Source organism: Sus scrofa, unplaced genomic scaffold (assembly GCF_000003025.6).
Source record: "Sus scrofa isolate TJ Tabasco breed Duroc unplaced genomic scaffold, Sscrofa11.1 Contig1293, whole genome shotgun sequence".
Classification (NCBI taxonomy): Eukaryota; Metazoa; Chordata; class Mammalia; order Artiodactyla; family Suidae; genus Sus; species Sus scrofa.
In genome coordinates, this window is record NW_018084856.1 from 169,363 (window position 1) to 182,797 (window position 13,435).

At 36.4% G+C, this 13,435-nt stretch overlaps 2 protein-coding genes across 2 annotated transcripts; one reads left to right on the forward strand and one right to left on the reverse strand.

Annotated features, from left to right (window-relative positions):
* Positions 1 to 394: 394 nt before the first annotated feature.
* On the reverse strand, positions 395 to 4,660 carry LOC110258132 (olfactory receptor 6C75-like). Its single transcript, XM_021081292.1, has 2 exons — positions 3,305 to 4,660; positions 395 to 2,954 (listed from the first exon to the last, which is right to left on the reverse strand). The coding sequence occupies exons 1-2, from the start codon at positions 3,407 to 3,409 to the stop codon at positions 1,995 to 1,997; spliced, it is 1,065 nt and encodes a 354-aa protein (XP_020936951.1). The 5' UTR covers positions 3,410 to 4,660; the 3' UTR covers positions 395 to 1,994.
* A 3,061-nt stretch (positions 4,661 to 7,721) lies between these two features.
* On the forward strand, positions 7,722 to 10,642 carry LOC110258131 (olfactory receptor 6C3). The gene has a single exon (XM_021081291.1). The coding sequence runs from the start codon at positions 8,895 to 8,897 to the stop codon at positions 9,828 to 9,830; it is 936 nt and encodes a 311-aa protein (XP_020936950.1). The 5' UTR covers positions 7,722 to 8,894; the 3' UTR covers positions 9,831 to 10,642.
* Positions 10,643 to 13,435: the final 2,793 nt, after the last annotated feature.

A 13,435-nucleotide genomic window follows, 5' to 3' on the forward strand; every position in this document is an offset into this window, starting at 1 on the left:
TGACCACAGAAACATATGACCATATGGCTGGTTATGGGGTACAGGAGCTATAGGAAACTCAAGACTGATGTTACTTACCTGACATAGAGTAAGATAATAAGATGGTTTGGAGGATTAAATAAGATTAATACATATACAGTGATCAAACAATTCTTAATGCTTTTGGCATTGTTAACATTCAGTGCACAGAAATTTTTGTGATTAATGTTAAATAGGAAGTTTGGATTAGGCCCTCATATTTTAGCCTAAGATTTTCTTGGTTATTGCTATCAAACTAAAAAGAAAACTTTTTGAAATGCTATTGAATGAATACCTTTCCCTTATAGAGTTATGAAATTGGCTACATAATATTGTTCTGATGATGTGCCCAGATTATATGATTTATTTTGATGAGTTTGTGGAAGACTTTTTCATTGGTAGAGATAATTTTCTTTTTTACTCAGTATTTTATTTTATCTTGTTTTATTTATGCCATATGGAAGTTTCCAGGCCAGGGATCAAGCCCGCACTATAGCAGCAACCCAGGCTGCCTCAGTGATAATACTGGATACTTAAGCCACTATGACACAAGAGAACTCCTTGGTATTTTAAAGAAATAAGAAGCAGCAACATAAGAAATCAAGCAGTTCTAGAGAAAGGTCTTTACTCCATGATAACCTCTTCTCTGCTTCTCATTTCTGCCCATTAATTTGGTGATGCACATGCCATTTTATACCAAGTCATTCATATTAATTTAAAATACTCTTTTTTTTAGGGCCCTTCAACAGGTGACCATAATGACTTTTTTAAATGTGCAGAGAGGCTGCATGAGATTCCGTCTTTCAGAATAATAAGTTCACCCCCAAGTATGACTAAGAGCTAGGTTTCGAAGAGATAAATTGATGTATCTCAATCCATTCCACAACATTGCTCACCTGATATCATAATATTGTTCAAAATGCTTGCACATGGTTTTAGTTTTTGTTACTGCCTCATTAACTATAGGAAGTAGGCTTGGGCACATTCTTTCCAATAATCAAATACTACCTCCCAGGGTCATGCTCTTAGATAAGAGTGAGGGAGGTAGACCCTTTTGTGAAAGAGACAATGGAAAGACAGAGACAGTATTGTAGATTTGCTAATAAAGGAAAACAAAAGCATAAATACTTTCTATAGCATCATTTCCAAGATACTCTCTAGACTCTCAATTTCTCACACCATTCTAGATTCTGTTTGTCATTTTGCCCATGTCTGTTTGCAACACAATTTTTGTATTATTTGAAAGAGTATGGATATAAATATGAATATTAAGTGATGGCTTGATTTGCCTTCATAAACCATGGTCTTCCTTTTCTAATATGGCTGGTATAAAGAGGGAAATCTTTAGTCAAATAATCTATCTTTTTAAAAACAAAGCATTACCAAAGGAAAAAGATAAATTAAACCTCCTCTGTTGCACAAAAACTGCTCTTATTTTCTAGGAAAACTAATACAAAAGTTGATACAGTCTCATTTCAAGGAATAATTATCACAGCACATTTTATCTTAAATTTCTATTAAATTTTTCAACACCTTTTGATTATATGTTATTGACAAGTTAAGGATATATTTCAATAATGCTTTAAACTTCATGACATGTTTTCTTGGTGCCGCAGAAGAAGAAATTTTATAGTTATTAATTAAGGTACATATTTTTATTTAGTATGAAATAAATTTTATTTTTGTACATGGTTTTAGTAAGCATCTTATAACACACTGTTTTTGCACGAAACTATAATTTACCTTGCTTTGAAATGAGAAACAATGGAGATTGCTGACATCTACACTTTTGTTACAAAGTAAACATTGATCTTCTCTATATAACTTTAAATAGCTAAGACATTGTTTTAGGCTAGTAAGAGTCATTGATGATTTATAACTATATCTAACTGAAAGCGAAATGAAGTGTTGAAAGAATTTATGCAGAGAAAGAGTTTTTCATTTCGCTTTGTTTCGAGAGGTGCTTTAAAAAATATTCATTGGTTTGAAGAAAAGGCCCTTCTCTGGACCATGTTCCTGAAGGCTTGCTTCACTTGCTGATTTCGTAGAGTGTATATAAAAGGATTCAAAAGAGGGACCACTGAGGTATTGAGCACAGCCACTCCTTTGCTTAAAGTCACCCTTTCCCTTGCCGAAGGCTTAATGTACATGAAGATGCAGCTGCCATAAGAGAGGGAGACAACTATCATGTGGGAGGAGCATGTGGAAAAGGCTTTTTTCCTTTGACTTGTGGAAGGAAGTCTCAGAATCGTCCGGACGATATATGTGTAGGAGAGAATAACTAGTGTTAGCGTGACCATGAGTGTGACCACAGCTAAAAAAAATGCCATGAGTTCTAGAAGGCGAGTGCTGGAGCAGGACAGCTGCAGAATTGGAGAAGCATCACAGATGAAATGATCAATTATATTGGAGGCACAGAACTCCAACTGCAGCAGCAGGATTATTGGTGGAAAGATGATCAGGAATCCTGCAAGCCATGAGCTGAAGACAAGAAGTGCACAGACTCTGCTGCTCATGATGATGGTATAATGGAGAGGTTTGCAGATGGCCACGTAGCGGTCATAGGACATGGCGGCCAGGAGGTAAAATTCTGTCACCCCCAAGAAGATGAAGAAAAACAGCTGCGCCACACAACCATCATAAGAAATGGTTCTGTCCCCCGTCACGAGAGTGACAAGGAATCTGGGAATGCAGACAGACGTGAAGGATATTTCTAGGAATGCGAAGTTCCGAAGGAAGAAGTACATTGGCGTCTGCAGATGGGGGTCTGAAAGGGTGAGGGCGATGATGGTCAGGTTCCCGGTCACACTCAGCATGTAGGTAACAAGCAGGAATGTGAAGAGTACAGCCTGCCACTGCGGATCATCCGTCAATCCAAGAAGAATAAACTCTGTTACTTCAGTGTAATTTCTCATTATTTTCCTTCTTTGTTTTAGCTGTAAAACAGATGAAGGTGTAAGAAACTATAACACCGGCAAAGACACACACACACACGTACACACATACACACATGATCATGCACACATGAATACACACTGAAAAATATTGCTGCCTGGGCTTTTAGAGAAAAATGATTTTGTAGTACCTAGAAACAAAATACTTAAAATAACTTTGTAATTCTTATGCCATATATTAATTCACTATCCTACATTTCCTTCATTGCATTCTCACACGTTTCAGTGTAAATCTCTGTGTGCTAAATATTTCAATATAGTCCTGAAAACAAGGGAAAAAAGAGGTTGAAATCTCTGAGATGGAAACCTCAAATAAGACTCTCAGAGCTTACCTCCAGCACACCACAATACTCTTGAAGATATTTTTTGTTGCTTTCTTCTTCGTTATCATTTTTAATTTGTTGATTTCGTATAAGCATTTCTTTCTCTTTACCCATTTGAACTCTTACAGTCTATGGAGTCAACTCAGGTGTCCATCTGGTCGATTAATGTGTCCCTGATAATAGTGTACAGAGAGAGGTATTTAATGGGTGGGGGGGTAGGTTCCCTTCTAATTCCAGTGTCTGCACTGCAAGACATTCTAGTTTTAAACAGTAATCTGTTATAATGGTGTCTTTAAGGTTGTAAATATATCACTCTTGAATATATTTTTATTAACTTTATCTACCATATGTCTACTCTATGTTATATATATATATAATTTTTACATAACATATATAAAGTAGTAGTTTTACTTAAGTCCTAATTTTACTTTTACAACTGTCAAGCATTCCTGCTTATTTCCAAAAATCATTTTGGCACTTCTCCACAATGGTGCCTATTCTTTTCTTGATGGATGATGAAAGGCAATAGTTAATATTCAAAGTAAGTTTTGGAAAGGCAAAGACCCTTCCTTCCTTCCTCCTTCTTTCCTTCTTTCCTTCCTTCTTCTTTCTTTGTTTCTTTTCTTCTAATATAACTCTTGGTATTACACAGGATTTGTTTGACTGTTTGCTCCACTAAGCATCATAAAAGGAAGTTATCATAGTGTGAAACTATATGAAAGCTCCTTACATGCATCTTGCTAAGTGGAACAAACCAATATATAAAGGCTACATAATATATGGTGTCAACAGTATGATTCTTTCTAAAGACATAGTTTAGTGTAAGACAGTAAAATTTTTTGATGGATTCAGGGGTTTGCAAAGGACGGGCTATGAATATCTTCAGTCTAGTGGATTTTTGGGACAATGAAAATAATCTGTGGAAAAGTATAATATTGGATCCATGACATTTTATGATCGTACAAAACCATAAATTGCTCATTCCTAAAAGCAAACTAAGTTAAAATATGGACTTTAAATATTTAAGTGTCAGTGATTCATTACTGGTAACAAAGGCGCCACTGTGATGGTGGATGATGATAATGAGGGAGGCTATGCCTCTGCGGGAGAAAGAGGTTTGTGGGAAATTTCTGTATCTTACTCTCAGGTTTGCCCTGAATCGAAACCTTCTATAAAAAAATCTTTAAAATATTTTTAACATATTGGTATTAGTGTATGCACAATTGGTAAGATATTTTAAAGGATTCAGTGGATCAAATAATATTTGAAAATGGGAAACAAGTCATTATTTTCCCTTAGAGTGTTAGATGTGCTGGGAGTTCCCGTCGTGGCTCAGGTTAAGGAATCTGACTAGGAACCATGAGGTTGTGGGTTCGATCCCTGGCCTTGCCCAGTGGGTTAAGGATCCGGCATTGCCATGAGCTGTGGTGTAGGTTGCAGACACGGCTTAGATCCCATGTTGTGGCTCTGGCATAGGCCGGTGGCAACAGCTCCGATTAGCTCCCTAGCCTGGGACCCTCCATATGTCACGGGAGCAGCCCTAGAAAAGGCAAAAAGCCCAAAAAAAAAAAAAAAAAAGTGCTAGATGTGCTGTAATCTAAGATAATTTTTAAAATACTTAATGTCTAGAAAGACTGCCCAAGTCTGCAATGCCTCATTTGTTATCATATTTTTTAGAGGTTTAAGAGCTTTCAAAAGAATACTATTTTCTCAGTACAGCCATTATATTTAATATGTTAATGAACTTACTCAAAATTTTTACCTACAAAATTGCTGGGAGGGATGTATTCCCACTTTCAACCATCTGTTTTCTTTGTGTTCATAAACCATGCCTTTTTTTGGGTCTTTTGCCATTATATGATGAATGCTAACCTTTACCATGAACAAAATTCAAGTTGTGCAAAACTAAAACATAAAGTGTATCTGCTCAATGTTAAAACATATCAAATAAATTGTTTTGAATCTTGGGCAAAATTGATTACATGGTATTATGATATTGGTGATATTAAAAATGATAATGAAAAGCCATGTAGGTAAGAACACACATATCATGGAAGTCCTATAAATCACAAAGTCTTTATATTATAATAAAATATCACATGTAATTGATAAGTTTTAGAAGTTTTTTTTTTTCCCTTGCTTTTTAGGGCCACACCCGCGGCATATGGAAATTCCCAGGCTAGGGGTCCAATGGAAGCTACGGCTGCCGGTCTACACCACAGCCACAGCAGGATCCATGCTGCATCTGTGACCTACACCACAGCTCACGGCAATGCTGAATCTTTATCGCAGTGAGCAAGGCAGGGAAGGAACCCGCATCCTCATAGATCCTAGTCAGGTTCGTTAACTGCCGAGCCACGAAGGGAACTCCTGGTAAGTTTTAGTAGTTTAAAATTTTTCTTTATATCTTTCATATAAATTAAGTGGTTTAATTTTATCTAAATATAATGTGCATAATTGAGATTACTTGTATAAACATAACTAATACTATTAAAGCAAAAATATATTTCTGAAAGAAACTATCAAAGAAGTACTTACTTTTATGATAAATATGACTGGTTTAATCAATATCATTTCTAAAGACATCTTTAATTTGCTTAAACTAATGATTTGGGACTTTTCAAAAAGCTTTGCAATCTGTTTCTCCTCTGTCATCGTATATTTGTAATCAAATATCCAAAATACCAATAATAAAGAATAATTCTAAGAGCTCCTCTTCAATGTTTACAAATAGGGTAAATTACAATCCATTTCTAAATATCAGTGCAAATTTCTCCAGGAATCTAAGTTCCCAGGATATCTTACCTATTGTCTCTTAGAGAAGTATTATCTTTGTACTTGAAATGAAATACATTGGAGCTGAAATGAAGGCTGAGGTAGTATCATTCCAAGCTTGGTGGGCAAGATGGTACAATCTTTTGTGCAGAAGTAATGTTATGCAGGCCAGTCATAATTGTATCTGCTCCATTACAGGGGACTCAGGGGAACTAGCTGATAAGTAAACAAAAGGCAACCATGGAGATTGGTGTTCTCAAGACACCACACAATAAACAATGGCCTGAATTAGTGTATAATTTAGAATAAAATATTTAGGTGATAGTGGCCTGAAGTCAGGGCACAAAAGATATGTAGAACGATTTGCGTTTTCATCACAATCCACAGCTTCACAAGTAGAAACAATAACCAAGTCGTAGAGATTAGTTTCTGAATGGCAGCAGACTAAGTCGTGAACAAGTGAGTCTTTCTCTAATCTTAAGGAAAACGTGAAGAATTCATTATGATGTTTTAGACTGGGGCTGAGGTCTCCATTACTCAACAGCATAGGAGATGTCAGGCTTGTCTTTAAGGTTTTCTATCTTTCCACTGAATGATGGCAGAAAATCTGATCATAATTAGAATCACTACCATTTAATCACTCAATAAGTATTTTTGACTGTATGTATTGGGATCAGGTTAGGTTCTGAGAATAGAGGGGTGTCAAAGACTGCTTTTTACATAATTTTCACTTCTTACAAGAAAGTGTGAGATTTCTACATTGTTTTTGAAATATCAGATTCCCTTTTTCTTGTTCAATACAAGCAATATTCTCTCCCAGCATTATCATATTACTTACTGCTTTGGTCTGAAAAGGCATTTATAATACTCACAATGATTATTTGAGACATACTTAGTTGCTATTTAATTCAGGAGTTCCATAAAACATATAAATAGTTCAAATTAAATGGAAATTGGTATTATCTAATGATCTTAAAATAATAGCAACTTTCTGAGGAAAGATTTTAAAATTACTTTCACTGTTGCTTTGGAGGACAAATGAAGTTATTTATGGTAATGATGAAGCAGTACTTAGAACATATTGCAGAAAGAGACTATTAAAAAGAATTTGACAAATGTGCCATAAACATGCTCATCTTTAATTATAAATGTTGCATTTGTATTTATATGGTGTTAATCTGTAAGTGAAAATTTTATTTAAAATAATAAATCATGGACAACCTGTTATTAAATAAAGCTACATGGAAAGTTAATGTACAGGACCTCATCTTAACTTGATTATATCTGCGTAGACCCTATCTCCAAATAAGGTCATATCTACAGATTTCCAGTGGGTGCCAACTTTTTGAAGAGCATGATACAAACCAGTATAGTGCTGAAAACATTCTAAGAACAATTAGAATGTTCAATTTTAAAAAACAAATTATATCTCCATTGATGTAAATATCCTAATCATTTTATTTAACTTAATAGAGGAAATGTTCACTTATTGATTTGTCTTACAATTCCAGTGAAATCACTAATGTTTGACATCTTCCATAACTTACTAGATATGTACACATAGAAACATTTTTAACTTTTATTTTTTTAGAAGGATTTTTATTTTTTCCATTATAGCTGGCCTACAGTGTTCTGCCAATTTATTTTTTCCATTATAGCTGGTCTACAGTGTCATGTCAATTTTCTACTGTATAGCAAAGTGACCCAATTTATTTTTAAGCTTAAAGGTATATGCAGTATTTATCCATTTTTCTTTTCACACTGATACACAAATTGAAAAGTAACAACTTGCCTCAGAACCTAGCTACTCTGTCACCCAGTTTGTAGCCCCATGCATTTTCCATTTGTGCATTCTTCTCTCTTAGCTATTAAGCTTTATGAAAAAAAAATACTTTATTCCCTTGTAGTTCTGCCCCACATTTATCTTTTGCATGAGACAACTGATCCAAAAGTATATTTCATAAATGTACAGGAAAGCCTCTCCTGTTCATCCTAACCTGTTCAATTAATTCCCAGCTCTGCTGGATGTACATTCTGTGTATTTGGCTTGCTAAAATCATGACATTACCTTCTCCATATTTCAGACAGCCATATTTTTGCTGTGAATAATAGAATAAGTAAAAGCATTGCTTCTCTGCCAGTCACCTGCAAAGGTCACACTAAGCAAATGTGATTAAATTTTTCTCTATTTTATGACGATTCTTGGGAAATAGTTTGGGAAATGAAAGTAGAATATCAGAAACCTTAAGAAGCTGTGGAAACATACTATCAACTTCTTCAATAAAACTGGTCTAGAAGTTTAAGAAACAATATTTAAAGAAAGAAATGCCAGGGATATGGCAACATTGGGTATTATGAGTGTAGATTTTTAGATCTCACGTCGCTCTGGTTGCACTAATGGCTTCTTTTTTTGAGTCTAAGTGTTTTGACCTAAAAAGAGAGTCATGCACTGATCTCCTGGGAAGAAAGCAAAGTCCAGGCCACATCTCTGCCATATCACAGACCAGGAGGGATTTCTGGAAGCCACTCTCGGCACTCTCAGTAGCCACCAATCTCTCCTCTATAGTGAATCTCCCTTGAGAATGGTTACACATCTTTGTGTCCCAGAGAGGACCTAAATGTTGACTTCTCCAAACAGTCACTTCCATTAATCACAATTACTTACTATTTCATGAGTGATCAAATAATGTGAAATCACAAAAATAGAACCCTTAATGTATCAATGAAGATATTGATCTCGATGAATTCTTCTGTTCATCTCTTCCCTTAAATATACTCTCCACCTAAATATCTTTAAAAGAAGAAAAGAAAGAGAAAAAGAGAAATGAACCACACGGTGATCACAGAGTTTGTCCTCTTAGGCCTTTCGGATGATCCTGACCTTCAGGTTGTGATTTTCCTCTTTTTATTTGTCACATATGTATCAAGTGTCACTGGAAACCTGACCATCATCACCCTGACCCTGGTGGACCCCCATCTACAGACGCCAATGTATTTCTTCCTCCGGAACTTCTCTTTCTTAGAAATCTCCTTTACTACTGTATGCATCCCCAGATTTCTGGGCGCGATTATCACCAGGGATAAGACTATTTCTTATAACAACTGTGCAGCTCAACTCTTTTTCTTTATTTTCATGGGTGTGACTGAGTTTTACATTCTAACTGCCATGTCCTATGACCGCTATGTTGCCATCTGCACGCCTCTTCATTACACGACCATCATGAACAGGAAACTCTGCATCCTGCTTGTGCTCTGTGCGTGGCTGGGCGGGTTTCTGACCATTTTCCCTCCCCTTATGCTTCTCCTCCAGCTGGATTACTGTGCGTCCAATGTCATTGACCACTTTGCGTGTGACTATTTCCCCCTTTTGCAATTGTCTTGCTCAGATACATGGCTCCTAGAAGTAACCGGTTTTTACTTGGCTTTGGTTACCTTGCTGTTCACCTTGGCCCTAGTGATTTTATCTTATATGTACATTATCAGGACTATTTTGAGAATCCCATCTGCCAATCAGAGAAAAAAGGCTTTCTCCACCTGTTCCTCTCACATGATTGTCATTTCCATCTCTTATGGAAGCTGTATATTCATGTATGCTAGTCCCTCGGCCAAAGAAAAGGCATCACTGACAAAAGGAGTAGCTATTCTCAACACCTCTGTTGCCCCCATGCTGAACCCCTTCATCTACACCCTGAGAAACCAGCAAGTAAAACAAGCCTTCAAAGACATGGTCTATAAAGCAGTATTTTCTGCAAGGAAATGAATATTTTGGTTAAAAAAAAAACACACTCTAAAGAGCATACACTCTCTGTATAACTACACTTGCTCTTTTTATTCTCTTCACACTCCGCATTACAGTTAATATATTTTTCCGATCCATTTGTTCCACTTCCATGCCTAGGAGTGTTCACTGCGTTGTTTACTGACATTTGGAAATATAGTAAAAGTTATTTCTCCTTCAGAATTTTGTGGAAATGAAATATATTTCTTTAGTAGATATATTATAATACAAAGTAAAAAATGGTTTTCATTCTGTCAATATCAATCCCTAAAAGGTACACATAATGTCAATTGTACTTCTAACAAAGAGTTTCCAAATTAGTGTGTAATTTCTTCCATATTTTCAAGATGAATAGTGATAGCTTTTTAAGGTTTAAAGACTCTACCTATTTCATATTGTAGAATACTAAATTCAATCCATAGATGAAATATGTACAGAGCAGTGCACTTTAAAGGAAGCTTTATTCCTTGTGAAATTGAGTGCATATATTCAAGAGAAATATTGATCAGGATATTGTATATTATTTATAGAACTTCTGTGTTCTCTGTCACTTTTATAAAATGTTTATTAAACATTTCAAAGTACATACAATAAAACTAAAATACTGCCACTTTCATGAATTCAACGATCATACTTAATGGCAAATATTCTGAATTCTTTGCCTGGTTTTTATATACGTCCATTTCCTTAGGGTCTGTTTTTGGAGATTTATTTTATTTGATTGGGCTGTTTCCTGTTCCTTCATGTCCCTTGTAACTTGGTGTTGCTCTACACATTTGAGAACCATCACCTCTCCCAATCTTTTTTTTTTTTTTTTTTTTTTTTGTCTTTTTGAGGGCCGAACCCACAGCACATGGAGGTTCCCAGGCTAGGGGTCTAATCGGAACTGTAGCCTCCGGTCTATGCCAGAGCCACAGCAACGCCAGATCCGAGCCACATCTGCCACCTACACCACAGCTTATGACAACACAGATCCTTAACCCTCTGAGCGGCCAGGGATCGAACCCGAAACCTCATGGTTCCTAGTCGGATTCATTTCCGCTGCGCTGCAACGGGAACTCCTCAATCTTTTTTTTCTTTTCCCAATCTTTTTAAGCTGGCTTGGTTCAGGGGAAACCATCACCATTCAGCCCACCTAGAGATTCTGAGGGCTTCTCAAATCTTTTCTGAGAATGTGTCTTCTCAGATTGTGTTTCGAGATTCCTAACTAGAAAATTTTGTCCATTTTTTTACGTGGAGCTCATAATCTCTTACTCCCTGTCTTCTGTAACTCAGCTCCTTGAAGCAAAGGCAAGTGATGCAGCTCTTTGCTGTTCTCGGTTAGCCCTTAGGCATCTAGAGATTTCAGGTCCCAGAGGGGCTCCATGAGGAGCTAGATAGACAAGAGTCCTTCAGGCAACTCTGAAAGGCTCATGTGTGGGACACACGTTCCCCACTGCACACAACTCTTTCTCCGCTGGGAAGAGTCACTGAGTTGTACTGACCTCAGTCTGCTCTAAATGGGTCCTCTGGGGCATAACATTTTCCAGAGAATCCTCTTACAGTGTCATAAGCCATACTTTCTTTCAATTACTTCTTTCTAAATTAAGGTTCCTAGGCTAGGGGTCAAATCAGAGATACAGCTGCTGGCCTAGGCCACAGCCACAGCCACAGCAATGCCAGATCCGAGCCACATCTGCGACCTACATCACAGTTCATGGCAGCGCCATATCCTTAACCCGCTGAGCAAGGTCAGGAATCGAACTCGCAACCTAGTTGGATTTGTTTCCGCTGCGCCACAATGGGAACTCATTAAATTAGTTAAAATTAACTTAATGGCCTAGAATGTGGTCAGAGTTTTTTATAAGCATTTTTTGTACACTTGGAAATTATATGTAATTGTAGTTGAGTGTAATGTTCTATTTGCATTAGCCAATATATTCAAGTTCATTAGCCACATGATTTAAATCTGTACTTTTACTGTTGCTACCATTACTGAATTATTTACATCTCCCCAAACAACTATGGAGCTCACTCTTTCTGTTTGTAGTTATGTCATGTTTTTACTGGAATCTAATATCCAGCACAAATGAACATCTCCTCAGAAAAGAAAATCATGGACTTGGAGAAGAGACTTGTGGCTGCCTGATGGGAGGGGGAGGGAGTGGGAGGGATTGGAAGCTTGGGCTTATCAGACACAACTTAGAATAGATTTACAAGGAGATCCTGCTGAATAGCATTGAGAACTTTGTCTAGATACTCATGTTGCAACAGAAGAAAGGGTGGGGGAAAAATGTAATTGTAATGTATACATGTAAGGATAACCTGACCCCCTTGCTGTACAGTGGGAAAATAAAAAAAAATTATAAAAAAAAATATTAACCTATGTTTTTATGCAGACACAAATTTGGAATTATTATATTTTCTTGGACGTAACTTTTTATTATTACGAAAACATCAATTTCTCTCCAGATAAAGTGCATTTTTTTTTCTGGAAAGTCAGCATTGACTAATATTGGTAACACTATATCAGCATTTAAAAATTATATATATATAGTTTACATGGCATGTATTTTATTAATGATCATTTACTTTTGAGTGGATCCTAGGATATTGTGCAGAATGCCTGTAATCAGCTACCTATTTTTTATATCTTGGTCAGCTAGTTAGTAGTTATTCCCAATCGAGGCCAATACATATGGAGAGAGGAAGAGGATGTAATGCAGTAGAAATTTGCTTTGAAGAAGTCTCAGTTCAGAAGCTTTACTGTGCCTTCTGGACCTGCTCAAGCCTGACATCCCAAGCACTATCTCCCTGTGATGAGAGTTTGCTGCCGTAAATGACCAGGTTTATGGATCAGAAGGGCCAGTAACACCCAGTTCATTATGGGAGCTCAAACCACATGGTGAATTGACGCCTTATGATTTGGCCTTTGGTCTCTATTGGGAGCCAGTAGCAAGCAAGGAAGTGTTCAAAGGGAGAGTGTTTATCTGCAAAAGGCTGTTCCATAATCATTTTCGTGTTACTAATCTCCACTGTGGCAAAGCCTTATAGCATCCCCATTTGTCACTGGACACTTCAAATGGCATTGGGATTCTTGGTTATTTGATTATACTTCATTCCATAGTTTTAACTTTTAAAATTTTCTTATTTACATATTCCAAAGATAAAATTAAATGAGCAAAATGGGGTGAGTCCTTAAAACCAAATATACACAAGTGAACATAGCTGTAAGACAAATTTTTAACCACATAGGACAAGTAATTTTTTTAAGACAGTATTTTGACCATTGGCCATCAATAGGACGGGGACTGCAAAGAAAAATTAAGTTTATATATATAGTCAGTTTTTTTTGTAATGATAGTAGTGTAAATTCAGAGACTATTTTGTGTGTGTTGTAGAACTGTGTATTGATGGTTAATGGATTTTTGTTGGAGCTAGGTTTCACCATGGAGAAGGAGAGATACAATGTGGTATAAAAGAAGAAGTTGAAAAACTGTGTTATTAGACTGGAATAAGACATGTCAGTGTGACACAATGTTTTTTTTTAATGTATTTCCTTTCTCCATTTCATGGAATTTCCAAGGAGTAATGATAACTCAGTACCA